Here is a 19,935-nt window from a genome sequence, read left to right on the forward strand (position 1 = left end):
AGATGATTCACCACTGGCACAAAAAATGCTTTAGCCATGGACAAAACACTGATGGTGACAGTCAGAAAAATTGTGACATTCCTTACAAAGCAAATAACATTCATGATTAATTTCCGTGGTGATGTAAACAGATTTTATGATCCGGCACAGCAAATGGTTCCATCAAGAATAGCTACACTATCCCCGTTATGCCAAAATGGCACCTTCTTCTTTCGGCTTTTGAGCAAAGCTATCATCTTTTTTTGCCAAGAGAAAAGGGACAAGCTCTTCTGTGGATGCAGGCGTATAGTGTTGATTCAGAAACAAAGTCAATGTCTGTTCCAGTGATGAGAATGATCAGAAGGATAGAGATAAGTAGGACATTGGTCCACTAGTGTACTTTCTGCACCAGAGTTCAAGGCTGGCACTTCTTTGACCGTCCGCTCGACTGCAGTTCTTCTTCTTCTTGCCAGTGTCCAGTTTGGACCGTCCCAACGGCTTAGACAGCGGTGGGCCGGTGGTGGGTCTATCTGGACTGGTTGGGCTGTTGGTGGCCGTGGTTCCTTCAGGAGTTCCCTCAGTGATCTCGATGTGCGGAGGCTCCATCAGGTCGAAAATGTTGAAGGCAGCCGCTTCTGGCTGACACATTACTGAGGCATCTGCAGTGTTTTGTCTCACCAGACCATTAGCGCCGGTCTGGACACCAACGGAAACCCTCTCGCTGGTGCTGGAACTGGTGCCAGTGGCAGCTTCTCGGCACATGGTCCACATGTTATAGCACTGGGTGAAATTAAAGAAGTTGCTGTTGAAAGTCTTGAGCTCTCCGCAGACATCCCTGCGTAGCTCCGCTAGCTCGTAGCGCATCGCCGATATCTCCTCCTTCCACTGCATGTTGAAGGCAGCCACCATGTTTGCGGACTCCTTGAAAGCCTGAATAGCCTGCGGGACAGGAGGATCCGGTGGGGGCTGGGATGGGGGCGGACACGGGACTCGGTAGGCATGCTTGGAGGTAGGAGGAATGGAGATAGCCGTGACCGTGGAACTGGTGCTGTGTTGACTACGTGCAGCGTTTTCTCTTTCAAACCGCTCGATGTCCTGATAAGCTGAGGAGCTGGCGCCATCATCGTCCTCAATCATATCCTCATTTAGCAATGAGATGCCCTCCATTGCATCATACCCTTCTGGAAGACAAATTTGAATATGGAGATAGGGAAATTCAAAGGGATGAACAGCTGTGGAATTCGGCGAAGCCTCTCACTTTATCTAATGTCAACACTTGAGTGTCATATTTGCAGTATGTGAGTAAATGCCCTGTACACACAATTTTCAATTGCACACTCCATTTGTTACTGGGAGTAAATTCAGGAACTTTCATATGTATCAAGTACACTCCCAGAAAAAATAAAAATAAAAAAATCCAAAATCGTACCTTTAGGAGTACAACAGCTTGTCACTAGGGTAGTAGACTTAAAGGGACACCCTTGTACCTTCTTTACCCCTGAACAGTTCATAATAGTACCATAAGAGTACATATTTCTAAGGGTACATATTCATACTCTAAGGTACTACTATAAACCCTTTAGGGATAGAAGGTACAGATGTGTCCTTTTGAGGGCTGTTCCCCTAAAGGTACAACTTTTCAACATTTTTTTTCTCTGACAGTGTATGAAGAGAGACTGAAGAACAAGACTGTACATTAGATTGATGAGGAAGCAATTCCGTTTTGCACCTAATGCTTAATTGCTGGCTAGTGATTTTTTTCTATTTGATTTTTATAGGAAGTAAGCAAATATCTGTTTCCAACTATAGGTTTAATGCAGGGGCGTTGCTAGACCTTTATTACTGAGGCATGAGACCAAGTTAAATACCACTATGTCCAAATAAAATATTATTGATACATTTTTATGTGTTCATGGGATTGATTATATATCAGCTTGAGAATAATTTTCACTGATAATATTTCAGAAATTAAGTCATGTGTTTTATATCAGCTGTTTAGTATCTGTGTTGCCAGATTTACTAATTTGTTTTGAACCAACTTGTCAAACGGATTTGCAAAAAAGTCTGAAATTGTTTGTGATTTAGTTTGATTCATTTGGACAGTTCACTAACGCACTGAATCGTTCTACCCAGGCTCATTGAAAATACATGTACCTACCTACGTTTCCCGCGCAACTCAAAAAAAATTATCTATACGTATGAATCTCTGCAGTTTCCAGTTTTTCTCTGACAATTTGTATACCTTTTCAGACAAAGTATGATTTGCAGGGCCAGAGTTTCAATTAAGAAAGCACATTTTTTTGCGTTGTTCCTTGCGCAATATTATGTTATGACTTCAAAACCATTTTAATACGCTATCTAGTAGGTTTAGGGTTGAGTTTGGTGTAGGGTGTATGTTATATAGAGCATTAACTTTACTAGAGCATTAACAATGTAATAAATATGCTGCAATACGTGCCTGTAACAATGTGATAAAAACATGGCTCTGGTCATTGAACATGCTTTTTAGCGCTACTCACTGGACATTTCACTTTTAAAACTGCCACAAAACATGCAAGGTACTGTAATATTGGGGTTGCAGAAACTGTGCTACAAGCATGTATTTTCAATGAGCCTGGGTTGGAGTCGTGTGCAGAAGTTTGTCACACCAAAATAATAGCGGGATCAGTGGTGTCGCTAGGAATTCTGGCCCCTTGCACTAATTTTGCTATGGGGCCCACTCAAAATCACATTCATTTGGGGGCCCCCCAGAGAACATCGTTCTGGGGCCCCTCTCAATCTCTGGTCCCTATGCACTTTGTCCCCCTTTTCCCCTGGTAGCTATGCCCCTGAAAGGGATATTTCATAAGACTGGATGAGGTGGATATTTACCTCCACTGTATCATTTGTCAACAACAAAGCAGATCTTTACTGCATGTGCAACTTGTGAATTACATTGTGCTGCAGGGAAAGACAATTGTTATCCATTTGTATCAAAAAAAAGATGAAAGGCTAGAAGCGCCCCTGGTTTAATGAAAGTGTTCATGTTAAATATTGACTAAATGAAATTCATTGCAGATTGTGTTGTCAGGGTCTTTCACTTTCTTTTACTCACATACATTTAGCTTTCAGATATGTGTTTACACTGCCTTCTCACTCACGTCAAAGAACATCTAATCTGTTAAGCCTTTCCATCTCTTCACAGCATAACCAATACAAAACAATATCTCAATGCTATTAACCCCTTTTATCCTTTTATCAAATCACAGAGCATTGTGGCAAATGTGGAGGCTAAGTTTAAGGATTGTCTTGTTTTTGTGCAACAGAAAAGATGAAAAGGCAATAAAATGTCACGCAATCATTCAGGCAAGGAGATATGAACCCTATTGAATATGTTAAAAAGCCCATCTATCGAGCTGATTGGACCATGTGGAGATTATAGGGGCAGGATTAAGAAGAAACACGATCCAATAAAGTCCTTTGTGAGGGCTGCACCAGGCAGAGGCTGCAATCCCACTGTCCATCACAGCTGAAATCTTCCACACCAGCTCTTACTTCCAACCGCATTTTGCTGGCCACGTTTGTCCTCCATGGATGCCAAGGTTAGTATAAAAATTAAGAGAAACGTTAAAAGTGACCCAACCATTTTAACATACTAACAAAAAAAGATAAATAAAAATTAATAAGAATTATCTGTGACATGATGTCAATTACCACAAAATTTAAACTCATCCCTCAGTTTGTAAAAATAAACAAATAATGCACTTATAGGTACATTATTACGCTTACAATGGATTTCTATGGGGCAAGGCATTGCACCAGAATAAATACAAAGTATTGCAAAAATATCACCACAATACTTAACATTACACGTCAACATGAGACTAGTGTGAAAACATCGCTAAAAAGTTTGAGTTTCACAATTGTTCTTTTAAACTCTCCAGAATGTCTCGCCCCATAGATTTTCATTGTAAGTGCATGTCTTTTTTCTTGTTGTTGGTTATATAATCAAAATGATTTTCTGTGGTAATCAACAACATTTAATTCTGAAATAAAATAAAATGAAAAAATATTTTTGAAATGCCTTTTATAGAAAAGCATTTCTACTTTGGCAAATGAACACTGGATCTGACCTTTAGTGATGTTTTTTTCAAAGGTCTAATCCTGATTTAGTTGAGAAGGCAGTGCAAAAACACACATATCCATTGAAAGATGTATGCGTGTTGACATTATAATACCTGTGACAGGCATCTCTCCAGCTGCTTTTTTCCCCTGGATCTCCTTCCTGTGATGGCCAACGAGGGGCCATGTTGCCCACCCTCCCTCTCCACCATCACAGAACACCCAACACCTTACTCAATGATTTTAGCGGCAACTAAATTTAGCTTCATCTACTCGTAAATTTATGGGATATGCTTGGTAACATTACTCTGATTGATCGGTGCTTTTGAATTAACTATAGAACCACAGAGCATCGATACCAGAGCTTAAGCAATTATTTGAACTTTCTTAAAAGTCTTTAAGGGAAGACAGCATCTAATTTAGGATCTACACATACACAAATTATGATTCTCTTTGTAAATCCAAAGCAGTACAGGACTGCTGAAACAAGAAGTCCTCCAGAGTGAAACAGAGTGGATGAAATCCTTTTGAGAAAATGGTTTTGTCCTACAGCCGGTTGACTTGAGCTGACAGGGATTGCATACAGAGCCATATGTGGTGAAAGCACTTCAGCAGAGTGAGACGGTGGGATTGGAGAGCTCTCCTTTCTCCTTAGAGTCCTCGGTGTGTTGTCAGTATTTGAGTAGAGTTTTTGACAGTATGAAGGTCCAATCAAATCAAACTCCAGTTTGAATAACAAACACAAAGAAGCCCACATTAAATGAAAGAAACAAAGTTTGACTGGAGCGACCAAACAAATCATACAAAACAAATTAGCATTTTGGTTTTCAAATGTAAACAACTGAAAAAAAATTTTTTTTTAGTATCATTTGACATCAATTTGTGGCATTTCAATAGGGTTCATAGCTTTACTCCATGTGTACACCAAACACAGCAGGGGTGTTGGGACAGGGTGCGGAGGCGGCATTCTGCTTGCACAAAGAAACTGTGACACGTGATGCACACTTTCTCATGAGTATGTGCTGCACAAAACCTCCACACTTGCTCTGTCAGGTCTTCCTAAACCCATTTAGGTTGTGAAAATTACTCATTAGTTAAGATTAATGTTAAAACTGGATTAGCATAATAGGATTAGATTTCACCTCCAGTTTTTGAATTCATACAGAGATTATTAAATCATAATTCAATTAGCGCATTAACAAACCTACCAAAATTTCACCTCAGTGACAGAAAAATTGCTCAAATGCAATATTATGATGAAACTTGTTTAACTTTTTTTCAATGCAAAAATATTCTACTAAAACAGACATTAGACGTTAGATGTTTTTTTAAAATAAACTAATATTTTCTATAAAATAAAGCATTTAACCATGTGGAGAGGTTGGCTTGGCATACAGAAGTAACTATATATTATATATACAATAAACTTATCTAAAATAATCTAATATTCACTAAATATTATGCCTTGAACACTAGGAATTAGCATTAACATTTAGTTTTTAAAATTTCACTCTGAGAGAACTCAAAAACAAGTGCATATTGCTCTAATTCATTTAGTTGAAAAATTTCACTAGTTTTTCAAGCAAGTATCTTAATTTGACTTCTGAAGCATTGTGAATTTCTTTAGACTAATGTAGATGTTTTATGCAACACATAATATCAAATAAAATTGATTACATAGTTCACAGTCATTGCTTTGTGCATTCAGGACTGAAACAGCTTTTAAAGTTTACCAAACCAAACCAAAATATGTATTTTTTTAAATTTATAATTTCAATATTTAGAAGACACAAGTTTTTAAATTAAAGGACTGTGAACACGTCTAAAGCCGGCCTTCCTGCCCAACCTTAACCTGACTTTCTATGCTAAGTGAAAACACCTGCCCATGGAGTGTTGCATGCTCTGGACAGCTGTACTAGTTAAAAGCATGCTGAGTTGTGTATCTACCTAAGTCCTTCTGACCCCCTGTCTAGCCTCTCATTACCACCGGACCAAACCAATCAGAAGCCCAGAAAAGGACGCATGACTCGTGCATAGGGAATTGCAGGCAACCATCTCTCAACACTCGGGGAGCACAGACGCAGAAAAGCAAACACACACAACAGACAGGAGTCGACGGAAACGACATTCAAGTCAGTCATCTCTCAAGCACAAGGGAATCCCACTGTACATATGTAGGTATGCCAGAGTATGTAGTTCAGCATGTGCTGAATGTATGGCGGGTATGTGCTCTAAGCCTTTTCTCTCTCTCTCAGGTGGGATTTGAGGCATACGGTTACCTGTTGTGGATCTGAGAGTTGAAGTGACAGTAGAAGATGTCATTGAAGGCAAGCAGTCATCATCTTGGGAATACCCAGCCTGAATTGCACGGAGGTAACTGTGGCTTCGAGTGCGGAAAGAGCCGGGCAGGTCCAAGGCCTCCACGGCCTGGGATTCTACTTCGCTAAAAACGGACTCGCAAACTGATTCAAACTGGCCATTGACCTCAGTCTCACTCACCTGAGAGACAAAAACAGGAATAGCAGTCCTTAATTTTTCCTCTTCCTTTCTCTTTCTCACTTTGATTCTTCCCCTTTGCACAGTAAATATGAAGGAGTGTTAGCAGGAGGAATATACCACTGGCAATTTCCGACCTTGAGCATCTCAGTAGAATTATGTCAAAAAGCAACAAGATAAGAGAAAACATTTCAGACTGGAATATAATCTCATAATAGGTAAATGAAGAAAAGCAGATTGTTTGAAGAACTTTCGGAGGGAAAATGACACAAACAGTCAACAGCAGCAGAAAGCAAGAAAACTGAGATTTTCATAAACCAAGCATAAGAAGACGACGGCTAACTTTCCAAAAATAAACTTCAATATTAAGCTAAAAGATATATAGTCTATGTAACTTAAACTACTGCTTTAAAGTCTTCCTAGAACTACAACACAAATTTGAACACTTTCCCTACCCTAATTAAAACATTTTCCAATGTGTTTGATAGTTTGCATGTTCTATAAAACCTCCATAAAACGTCTCAATTGTAACCTACTCCATCAATAAAATTCTGTAAAAAGCCACCTACCTAAAGCCCACATGAACTAACACTACCACAGCTTTCTGACATCCTGTTTTAACAATTGCTTGTATGAACAGACTTTAGCAAAGGTAACATCACATCAAGTTATTGTCTCTCTAACCAAACATGATAAAACATTATGTTCTTATATAAATATCTCCACAACTTTGTTGGGACAAACAAACAAACATTCCAGTTTAAGGTGGTCAAGCTGGTCAACTAGCTCAAAATGTTTTTGGAACACTGTCAAGTAGCTAAACCAGCTTAGCCAAGATGGTCTGCCAGCTATAACCAGGCTGATCAGGTACTGGGGCTCATCAGCCCTGTAAAATGATATTTTGGGGGGTCAACCACCTAAATCAAGCTGAGTTTTGGAACATAATTAATCAGCTCAACATATTCCCCACTTGCTTAGCCAAGGCAAGCTACAAATTCCAATCCGGTTGACCAAAATGGCATCCCAATTTGTCTTTGAGCGAAGAACGACCAGCTGGTCAAAGGCCAATCCATTCCCCACTAGCTTAACAAAGATGGTCTACCAGATTTTACCAGGCAGGTACTAGGTCTCACTGGCCCTGTCAGTTGGTAATATGGGGGACCAACCACCTAAACCTCCTAAATAGTTAATGAGCTCAACATATCCCCCACTTGCTTAGCCAAGGCGGTCTACCAATTCTAATCCAGTTGATGAAGTTGTCAATTCTCCAAAGTTGTCCTTGGTCCACCCTACTTTTAGTTCTGCTGGTTAGCCAACCAAATCAAGCTGGCTTTTGGAATGTAGTTTATCAGCTTAATATCTCCAGCAGTTTAGCCAAAGATGTCTACCAATTCTATTCAGGTTGACCAAGATTAATGTCTTTCTCTACCCGACCAGCTGGTAGTTACAGTGGTCAACCACCGAAACCACCTAAATCAAACTAGGCTTTGGGACATAGTTAATCAGGCCAACCTATTCTGCAATAGCTTAGCCTAGGTCATATATCAACTCCAACCAGGCTACAAGACCACAGAAGAAGTATTCAACTTTTCCACCTAAACCAACTTGGACAAATTTGGATCATCTAATGATCAGTCAACGCCCCTTAATGAATCATAGATCATTCGACTTAAGGTAGCATAACGTCTTCAAAAGTCTCCAAATCAGCTCAAGACACAGTCTAAGAAAAGAGTAGAGCATCTCAGATATCCAAAGCCCTCTGATTGAAACCACTTACTGTATGTAGATTGCCCTTGCTTGTATCTGTGTGTCAGTGCCATGTGGTGTTGCGAGTGGTTGGACTCACCTGGCTGACACAGCTTGCCTGACTGAAGGTACTGACTGCACGCATGTAGCTCTGGTTTCTGGAGCGAAACTGTTGAGTGTTGAAGTTGGTTGCTGGGTCCAGAGACATGCTGGGGTGAGGGCGCATTTCTCTCGTTGTTTGCAAGTGGTAGCCAGAGCTAAATGGAGGGAACAACCAAAAACTAATGTAGCTAAAGAGTAACCTATTCAGAATTAGATTGAAGGGTCACTCTGCATTAACCAACAATGGTGAACTTTTGGCAAACTCTGAGACTTAAGATAAAGTGACTTTATCAGCTTTGCTGTCATGAAAGTGCAAATTTATTTTCCACATATGAAGACAGATATACACACCAAGATGAAGATGCAGCAAGCAAACTATTTTCCCAGAGGTGCGAAGGAAACATCATACCTTATGGTTGTTTTTGGACACTAATGAGCATTAACCATCTTATTTTTACTATTTTTCCAAATTGGTTATTGCTTGGGATTTTTTATGGTATGATGGCCTAACAAAGAAAAACCGTCAAATCATGTGACATGTTACAGCGAGGACTCAGAACACACATTATCAGTGCTTCTAGTCTTAATCCAAAACCATAGACAGCAACTATCTGTCAGCAGAAAAAACAGACAAGCATATGGATAGGAGAGAAAGTGTGTAGGGAGCAAAAGAGAAATCGGATGACATTTTTGAAGCCTCTAACACTTCCTCACTGCCAAGACGTCTCAAACATCAACAGCATTCCCTTCATCCTCAGTTCTCTCATCAGCAGCTAATGTGTGAATTCTCAACTACTTTCACATAAGCACGACAAGAAAAATAATAACCTTGGTTCTTTATCCTTAAAAGTGAAGTGTGTGATTTCTGAGACATAATTATAAAAATAACGACTTTACTTGGCAAAAAAGATACTGTACCATTGATACCCAAACTAACACTGATTGACCCAATGTTGCTGTGCCTGTCTGTCTGGGATGCTCAAACAAACTTTTCAGAGTAATCAACTTTTAAATGGTTAACAAATAGTCATTGCAAATTAAGGCATTCAGAACATTATACACTTCACCTTTAAAATGCACATAATCCAAAAGACGCAGCATAATCGCAAACTTTGTCTCACTATTTAATTTATCACCATACACAGCAGCCAAGACTTTGTACCTCTCATTTAAATGTTTATGAAATATCCTGACAGTGAATTCATTCCTGTGAGCCCCTATCCTTTAATCAAAGAATGAAAAAAGGAAGGAATTTGATGAACTTAATGGTCACAGTGTTTTCTGTATTATGCAAACTCATCTCAGCCATCATAATACAGTACAAGCCAATTTAACTACATTAATCTAGAGTCAAAATCAGTCCACTTATTGCACAAGTTATTCTGAGATATCAGAATTACTATGAATTACTCATGAAGGAAAGACTCAGAAATGAAAACTGGACATGTAGGTTTAAAAAATTAACTGTATGTGTAATGTTAAAAATCAACTATTATTGATATGTAAGCAAATTATAAATTATAAAAAATAAATAAAATAAATAAATAAATGCAGTGAATGAAATTGTGTGGGTGCATGCCCTATTGTAATAATGTGTACTGAATGGAGATCATGGTACGGCACGAGAATGTAATAAAACAGAAGCTGTGATTTAAGTCTGTAATTATCTGTAATAATAGACATTAATTCCCTAGTTGTTAGCTGATTGATTAGACTGAAATTAGGTGCAAAAGTAACATGATGTTGGTGCTTTTCTTTCATGCACCTAAATGATAAAATGAGGAGCTACGACCGACAGACTCGACAGAGTCTATAAAATGTCAGATTAGTGTGGCCTGTGAACTGGAAAGTTACTAAGATCCCCTTTTCCTATTGCCCTTGAGCAAGATACCAGGTTTTTCTAGGACTGCCATTCATCAACAGAAGTACTATAGATGTAAAACATCTGCTAAATGACACATAACTAAATGAATATAGCTGATGATTTAAATTATATCCCCTAATGGATATCAAATTATTATACCCAACAATTTGGTCATTTTGTCATTTCCCACTTACTTTCTTAATATAGACCAATAATTTATTTCAAACTTCTGTTATACAGAATAAAAAAGTCAATAAAAAGTCAAACATGTTTGGAACAACATCAGAGAGAGAAAGAAAACAAAAAACAGTGAACTATTCATTTTTGGGTTAAATGATTCTTTAAAACAATCTATTACCTACTGTACATAAAAGATTTGTTTACTTTAAGTTTATCCAATCGGCATTATTTTAAGTTCAAAAAGGTACAGCATAGAATTGTGGGTAAGTCAGAATGGGTAATTAGCATGGTAACTGATACATTTCCTTGCTAAGAAAGTGCTCACTTAGAACACAAATGTAAAAATTTATGTATTTTACTGCATCATCAGCAGCTATATGAACCCAGCTCACAGGTTTCTGAGTGTGCAGGATTTGTAGGCATAGTCACACACAGAGCAACTATTTTGGGAAATATAGAGTTTGATGGTGTCTCTAGAGCAACCTAGACACATTGTGCCTCATGTTGTTTTCCATTTTCAGCAATGTCGCCTCACGCCCAAACAGATGCCCTTCTTATCATCAGTTTGACAGCAAATAAAAATGACTGTCTGGACAGTGTCTTCACAAAATCCAAAACTTTACGCTGTAGGCTAACATTGGGAAAGTTACTTGAAGTAGTCAATTGCCAATAACTTTTTCTAGATTACTTAATGACCTTATTTACTCTGTCGGTACATTTTACGTATTTTACGTGCCCATGTCGCAATATCAAGTGGCAGAATTTCTTTCTTTATTATTATTATTATTATTATTTTATTTTATTTTTTTATTGCAAGTACTGCCATTCTCAGTCTGTCAATCTAAATTAAATTTAATTAAATTTAATTTAAAAAAAAAAAAAATAAAGAAATTAATTTAAATAAATAGAAATTTTGAAATTATCTGCCATTAAATCTAGGTTTTTATTGAAACATCATTCAGGTTGAATATGGAAAATAAATAGAGTAGCCAAATCACCTCAGTACACTGTAAACAATTTTTTCGAAGTTGTAGATAAAATAGATTATGTTTATTTCTGTCTTTATGTGGTCACTGCACAATTTTGATCACTTCAAAACTTCAAATTTAACTTTACTTTGCTGTTTCTTTGAAATTAATTGTAAAACTGACTTTTTTTCTGTCAGTGTACAAGAAAAACAAATTTTCTGAGTACAGTACAGCATTATAAACTTTATAATACGCTACACTCAAAACTGCAGGCCTGTTTTATTGTCAGTGTTTATAAAACCAGGGAGACAACGTTGATATGACATTCACTAAAATACAATCAACAAACTCTGATTTGATCATGTTGTCCTTAATATTCTTATGTGGATTGCAACATTAAAATAATTTAGCTCTGTAATATTTGATACGCTCCTAGCATCAAAATCCAATATTCTTCTGCATACTAAAGATAATTTCATACCAGCAAGTGCATTATAAGAGAAGAGTTGATGATAGTTAAGCGCTGAGATGTCCTAATTAAGTGTCCCTATTGTTATTTAGTGACGTCTCTTGCCCACAACATCTCATAGTGCACTTATTATAAGCACTTATCTCTGGGGCAATGTGGGTTAAGCGTCTTTCAGGTGATAAATCATGATCTCAGCAACTCTCCAGCTCCTGGAACACACCTGTATGGGGCCAAATCTACAAACCCAACATCTGCATCACTGCTATCGTCAGGAGTCATGGCTTTAAAGAATGCTGTTGTTCATGAATACTGAGATGGCATGAGTGTGTTCTGTCACTTTTCTAGTTTTAAAGTGCCCAGAATCGTGGCTGATGTATATTTGAAAAGCAAAGCTGTGAATGACAGCTGCTCTGTGAAGCTCTCTGGAAAACCTAGAGAAGATGTTGTTTGATGTTGGTGCTGCTTTTGGGTGGTTGCCAGAGAGTTGTTATTACATTTCTTACAACGTTCTGAGTGGTTTTTCTCCAGCTGCAGTTACTGTGCATAAAAATGATGATAACATTTAATTAAGTATTTTATTGAGATATTGAGTTAGTTATAACTTAGACACTGAGTTGAATATTTAGAAAGATATACAGTGCCCTCTAAAAGTATTGGAACAGTAAAGCCAATTCCTTTATTTTTGCTATAGACTGAAAGATGAAAGATGAATATAAAATGAGAGATTAACATTTCAGCTTGTATTTACAGGTATTTTCATCTGGATCTGATACACAACTTAGAAGATAGCACCTTTTGTTTGAACCCATCTATTTTTCATGTTACCAAAAGTATTGGAACAGATAGAATTAAAGGATTAGTTCACTTTTAAAAAAACTTTTGCTGATAATTTACTCACCCCCATGTCATCCAAGATGTCCATGTCTTTCTTTCTTCAGTCGAAAAGAAATTAAGGTTTTTGATGAAAACATTTCTCCATATAATGGACTTCATTGGGACCCAAACGGTTCAAGGTCCAAATGACAGTTTCAGTGCAGCTTCAAAGGGCTTTAAACGATACCAGACGATGAATAAGGGTCTTATCTAGCGAAACGATCGGTCATTTAAAAAATAAACAAAAAAGTTTACGTTTTATAAGCACAAATGCTCGCCTTGCTCTGTTCTGTGATGCGCGTTCGTGACGTCACGTAATACGCAATTACGTGGAAAAGGTAACGTGGATAAAATTTTTGAGGCTCGTCTCCTATTCTTCTTGCTAATGAGTGGTTTGCATCTTCTGGTGTAGCCTCTGTACTTTTGTTCATGAAGTCTTCTGCGAACAGTAGATTGTGATACCTTCACTCCTGCCCTCTGGAGGTTGTTGCTGATGTCACTAACAGTTGTTTTAGGGTCTTTCTTTACAGCTGTCACAATGTTTCTGTCGTCAACTGCAGATGTTTTCCTTGATCTACCCGTTTGAGTTGTGTTACTTAGTACACCAGTGGTTTCTTTCTTCCTCAGGAGATTCCAAATGGTTGTACTTGCTATTGCCAGTGTTTGTGCAATGGTTTGATTGATTTTTCATCTTCTCTCAGCTTCACAATTGCTCGTTTTTCACCCATAGACACCTCTCTGGTTTTCATGTTGGTTACACGTCTAACTATAAATGCAGTCTGCACGGATCTGAAACTGAGCGCAGACATTCAGTGCTATTTATTGTTTGAATAATCAATTAATAGGACACACCATGGCAACAAAACACACCTGTCAGTCACATGTTCCAATACTTTTGGTAACATAAAAAATGGGTGTGTTCAAACAAAAGGTGCTATCTTCTAAGTTGTGTATCAGATCCAGATGAAAATACCTGTAAATAAAAGCTGAAATGTTAATCTCTCATCTCATATTCATCTTTTGATGTCAAACCCAAATGTTTACAGTCTACAGCAAAAAAATAAAGGAATTGGCCTCACTGTTCCAATACTTTTGGAGGGCACTGTTATTTTATTGTTGTTGTTTTTTTTTTGTGTAATTTACAATTTTTTTAAATAATACTTATCTTAACTGTAGATTAACTAAATGATCAGCAGCTTGCAGCTTGGGAAATTTCCTCAGTGCTTGTGATCACTGTTACTTTTGTAGACTGTTGTATATTTGAACAGCAGACAGACAGATCTGTGGATGACAGTTGCTCAGAGTCTATAAAGCTCTCTGGAAAACCTGGACAAGATGTTGTTTTGCTTCATGTCCCCTTCAATATGAGTTACTGGTGTCACTGCAGATTTCCTTTGATCTTTGGTCTAATAACAACTAAGCAAAAAAGTATTGCAGAGTATTGTTCTAGCTTTTAGCAATCTCCTAGTGTTAGCTGCCTTACCGAGCCATTCTGTGTTTCTGTTTAGTCTCAATTATTGTTCTGGTGATAGCTGCTTTACTGAGTCTAGTTTCCAGTTATAGTTAGTCTTGTAATTTCGTGTTGCCTTGTTTCCTGTTTCCTGATTCCTGCCTGTGCATCTTGGATTAACACTTGTTTTGCCATTCGGACTCTGTTTGTACCTCGTTTAGGCTATTGCTCATGTTATTGGACTACCCCTCTTCTCAAGCCCTCTGGATATTGTTCGCCGATCAAAGACCCACGCTTGCCCTAGGATTACTCTTTGTCTTGCCTATGTTATACCTGTTTGCTGATGTTTTGACCCTGCCTGTGTTTTTGAACTCGTCTTGGAATAAAAGCTTGCAAATGGATCGCTCGAGGACTAAATTCAAGAGTATTTGTCCATTGACTATTACTCTGATTTATCGGACTGTTTACTGATAGAGTTTTTTTGCGAAGGCATTAATCAACCGCTGATATCTAAACTTAGACGTGAGGGTCCGCATTCATCACTCTGTCAGTATATGGACTATGTTGGCTCTCCATTCACTGTGGGTGTCGCGGAGGAGGAACACGACACCGCGTCTGTGACTGAAATGGCGGACGCACCAGAGCGCACTCATAAACACCATCATTTCTCAGCTGACCGTCATGAGTCCAGTCACGTCACAGTTGATCTTTGTGAGTCAAGTCAAGTCACAACAGATCGTCATGATTCCAGTCACGTCACAGCTGATCTTCCAGAATCCAGTCATGTCACAGCTGATCTTCCAGTGTCAAGTCATGTCTCAGCTGTTCGTCCGGAGTCATGTCACGTCACAGCTGATCGTCCTGTCACATCCTGTCTGTTGCACCCAGATCATCAAGGTCAATTCTTCATTATCCCAGTCTAGTTTCCAGTGTGAGGGATGCACCACTGGTGTCTGCACGCACAGCTGGTATCCCCAAACCCACTCACTTTAACCCTCCTGTTCCTGAACTAATTCCCCTGTCTGAAGCGCTTCCCATGATGGGGATCGCTTTATGTTGCGTTTGGGCTGTGTACACCACCATATAACTACCCCAGGCGATGGCACCCACTACAGCTTCTCCAAAGGTGGCAGCACATGCTGCAGAACCTCCCAAAGCGGCGGTGCTCGCTTCAGCTCCTTGTATGGTGGTGGCGCCCAGCAATGTACTCTCAGCCTGTCGTGTTGCGGTCAAAGAGACTGTTACTGCTGTAGAACCTCCAGAGGTGGCAGCAACAGCTGTAGAACCTTCAGAGATGTCAGTGGTGTCCACTCACCAACTCTTTGCCTGTCCTGTCGCAGCCAGAAGGGCTGTCCCTGAACTCTCGTCCTGTCCTGTCATGGCTATGGAGGCCGTCTGCGAATCCTGGTTCCGTCCTGTCACGGCTATGGAGGCCGTCTGTGAACTCTTTGCCTCTCCTGTCGCAGCCAGAAGGGCTGTCCCTGAACTCTTGTCCTGTCCTGTCACGGCTATGGAGGCCGTCTGCGAATCCTCGTCCTGTCATGGCTAAGGAGGCCATCTGTGAATCCTCGTCCCATCCTGTCGCGGCTACAGCGGCCACTTATGAACTTTTGTCCTGTTCTGTCACTAAACTGTCTGCTTCAGTTTCTGTCAATGCACCCGAGCTATTCCCGAGCACACCTATTCTAGCTATTTTGAGCTATCTGTCAGTCCAGTAACAGTCAATGAGCCTGATTATGAACTGTTTGCCCGCTCAGTTGTCATCAGGGAAATTGCTGATGAACTTGTTGAGTTCCCTGCCTTGGCCCTTGCGGCCATAAATACTCTGTCTGTCTTGTGTGTCTCAGTGTTCCCTAGGTGCCAGTTCTTGCTGTGGTCATCAGTTCCTTCTGCTCTGTCTGCTCTGCCGTGGTGGTCTTCTGCTCCGCCTGTTCCATCTGCTCCACCGTGGTGGTCTTCTGTCTAGCTCCGGTGGTCGTCTGCTCTGCATTGTGGTCTTCTGTCTGGCTCTGGTGGTCGTCTGCTCCGCCCTGGTGAGCTCCAGTTCCGTCTGTTCCGCCCCGGTAGGCTCCACTTCTGTCTGCTCTGCCCTGGTGGGCTACATTTACGCCTGCTCCACCCTGGTGTGCTCCAGTTCCATCTGCTCTGCCCTGGTAGGCACTTCACCCACTTCACCTTCACTACAGTTCCCATCATCCATTGCACTGATGACACACACACAGCTGATTGCACTGATTACACAGCTGATTCCCATCACACGCCTTATTTAATCTGCAGACTTTCTCAGTCAGATCGCCGAAGATTGTTCTAGCGTTTAGCACTCTCCTAGTGTTAGCTGCCTTACCGAGACAGTCTGTGTTTCTGTTTAGTCTCAAGTATTGTTCTGCGTTTATCACTCACCTAGTGATAGCTGCTTTACTGAGTCTAGTTTCCAGTTCTAGTTAGTCTTGTCATTTCGTGTTGCCTTTTTTCCTGTTTCCTGATTCCTGCCTGTGTATCTTGGATTAACCCTTGTCTTGCCGTTCGGACTCTGTTTGTACCTCGTTTGGCCTATTGCTCATGTTATTGGACTACCCTTCTTCTCAAGCCCTCTGGATATTGTTTGCCGGTCAAAGACCCACGCTTGCCCTAGGATTACTCTTTGTCTTGCCTGTGTTATACCTGTTTGCTGATGTTTTGACCCTGCCTGTGTTTTTCACTTGCAAATGGACCTGCACGTCTCACGTCTCGTTCGTCCTGTTTCAGAACTTACTTTTCTACTCCGTTACATTTCCATATATGTATTTAGAGTAAGAGTGAAAAGATGAATGTATAACATTACTCTATAATATAAACCATGATCCATTTTAATAATTTTTGATAAATCGGAATTATTTTAAATAGATTTGAACATAGAATTTCAGAACTTTGGCAAATTTGTGATTAAACCGATTTGTTCATCAGAGTTACATTATCAGGAAATTTTCTGTTGATTCAGCTAGACTATTTCTGAGGAACTAAAAATATATAAATGCTTAAAGATTTGACAAAAATGTGAAAAAATGACAATTTTATCACACCCCCTTATGTCCACCCAAATCTGTACAAGTTTATTCTTCTGTAAAACACAAACTAAGTTATGTTGTAACACTTTTTATGTTCGTACAATGAAAGTTAATGGAGTATAAAACAAAACTGGACCACACTGAATTTCATTGCAAGGACCAAAAAAAAAACTAATTTTTTTGTATCTTGTATCTTGTTTTGTGAAAGAAAGTCACACAGGGTTAGAGTTAAACTATAACTATAATTTCTCTTTTACACGATTTACAACCTTACAATATGTTTTTACACCACTGTAGCCAGGCCTCATAAGCTGTTGACTGCACTGAATATGGTCTAAAACACACAAGATAATAAGACTATTAAGGCAACATACAGTACACAATTTCTCTGCACATTAATATTGTCAGCGATGCTGTGAGCCACTCAAACACCACAGAAACACTTCACAACTAGAAAAACAAACAAGAAAACAGCTGATTCTAATGAGCGTTACTGCAAAAGCCCTGGAAACAGCTCAAGCTTTTGAATTGAGAAGAAACAGTTTGATAAGGCAGGAGGATAAATAACGGCCAGAGAGTCTGTGGGCAACTCAGCGTTGAAAATGAGAACAATAAAGATCTATTGAGACTTACCTTTGGGTGTCTATATGTGGCCTCTGCATGGCTGATTTAAGGACAAGGGCATCGGACCGCACAGTCTTCTGAGGCGACGTCTTGGGGCTGGTATCAGACTCACCACTATCATCATCTCCCATGGCTTTGACGTAACTACTGCTACGCATCCGGCGGCATGGGATCTCCTCGTCCTTCTCAATCCCTGGATAACCCCCCCACTCATCCTGAGGCACCTGCAGGGATACAAACACACAGCATCAAAGCCTGTTCTCGCACGCGGAGCGAGAGAATACTGCACCTTTCATCACACATCACATCAAGCTGTTTGTTAAACCTACCATATGCAGCTGACTTTCCGCCAATATATCCATCACATTTAGCCAGGAATTCCAGGAACTCCTTGTGGCTTTATTATTAGCAAGTATAAAAATGTAAATAAATATATAAAAGGATTTTTTTGTGTATTGAATTTTTTTAAATGTAATTAAATGTAACAATAAATTGATTTTAAAAAATAAGATAATATAGTTATAATTAAACAAGTTTAAATAAAATAAATAAATTGATGTAAAAAAAAAACAAAAAAAAACAATGTAGCTAAATGTAACAATAAATTGATTATAAAAAAAATAAGCGGATACAGTTATAAAAAAAAGTTGAAATAAAATAAATAAATTGATGTAAAAATGTAAAAACAAAAGTAGCTAAATGTAACAAAGTGATTTTAAAAATAAGAAGCTAAAGAAAAGTTGTCAAATGGGTTAAAAAAGCAATTAAAATTATTTAATGTGTTATTTTATTGTTTAACTAAAATTAAACATGATTTAAAAAACAAAACTGGGCAACACTTTACTCATGTATAATGCATTATAAAGGTATTTATAATGTATGTTTTAATGCGTATACAGTATCTTTTCATAAATTAAATTTAACCAAATTTTAAAATGACCCAATTTAAAATTTAAAATGCATTATAAAATTTGCAAATGTCTTGTTACTTCTTTAATTACTTTGCAAATTTCTTGCTAGATTTGTTTGCTTGTCATATGTTTCAAAGCATTATACTAAAAGCGTAACAATGAATATATAAGTATTATAATTTTAATTGTAATACATATATAAGTAGAATATATAAGTATTATAACTGTGGTTACAATTGTTCATGAGATCATAAAATGCTTACAGACAGACAGACAGACCGACAGACAGACAGACGGACGGACGGACGGACGGACGGACGGATAGATAGATAGATAGATTGGAGCATTAACGCATGAAATAACTTTTTATATAATACACAATAAAGGGTATTTAAAGGGTATTTAAAGGGTTCAAATAAAGTGTTACCAAAAACAATAATACATTTTTTTTTTTTTTTTAATTAAAGTACTTTTCAAATGAACACACGCGACAGACAGACAGACAGACAGACAGATAGATCAAATAAATAAACAATGATAATTAAGTCATTTTATTTTTTAAGTGGCATTCATAGCCCTCTAAAAACAGAGACCAATTAGCAAGAGGACATGAAGAGCTGAGTCAGAGAGCTTTGGACCCAAAGCTGGATCAGATTCCCACAGAAGACCTGGATCACATAAAAGCTTATCTTTCAGTCTCTTGATAGTAATTATGTAGTCTCATTTATTTATTTAACTAACATTTCAACACGTCACGACCTACATATCCTAAAAGAAATTATATATTTGTTTTGTGAAGCAATCAAAAAGTGTTCAGGTCAGAAAAGGGACCGGGATTTAGCATGGTTGTATTATGCAGGTTCAAAGAGAATATAAAGTGATATAAATGACTAGCGGAAGCTACTCTCAAATACTCTGAAGCTCTATTAGGGCGGTAATCGTTTCTCAGGGTGATGTCAGAAAGAGAACATTTGCCCGTGATGAATCTCAGCTCTCGGAAGCCAATTATTTCATAGAGGGATGCTCGAGTTGCTATGTAATTTTATTAATTTTAGCAATAGCACATAAACACACTGCGGAAGGTTGTCACTCGTTATCTAAGAGCATAATTCATTTAAAAAAGTGAGT

The 19,935-nt window shown here is 38.6% G+C and overlaps 1 protein-coding gene across 1 annotated transcript in view; it reads right to left on the reverse strand.

Moving 5' to 3' along the window:
- Window positions 1-336: 336 nt before the first annotated feature.
- The window catches only part of LOC306880431 (disks large-associated protein 2-like), a gene marked incomplete at both ends in the record, with an annotated part of 40,844 nt that continues 21,245 nt past the window's right edge, over window positions 337-19,935 (reverse strand). Inside the window, 4 exons of the mRNA XM_079433927.1 lie at window positions 337-1,160; window positions 6,360-6,579; window positions 8,423-8,579; window positions 17,906-18,120. Coding sequence (XP_079290053.1) covers window positions 337-1,160; window positions 6,360-6,579; window positions 8,423-8,579; window positions 17,906-18,120 — 1,416 coding nt within the window. The remainder of the gene's footprint in view (window positions 1,161-6,359; window positions 6,580-8,422; window positions 8,580-17,905; window positions 18,121-19,935) is intronic.

Source organism: Barbus barbus (assembly GCF_936440315.1).
Source record: "Barbus barbus genome assembly, chromosome: 14".
Lineage (NCBI taxonomy): Eukaryota > Metazoa > Chordata > Actinopteri > Cypriniformes > Cyprinidae > Barbus > Barbus barbus.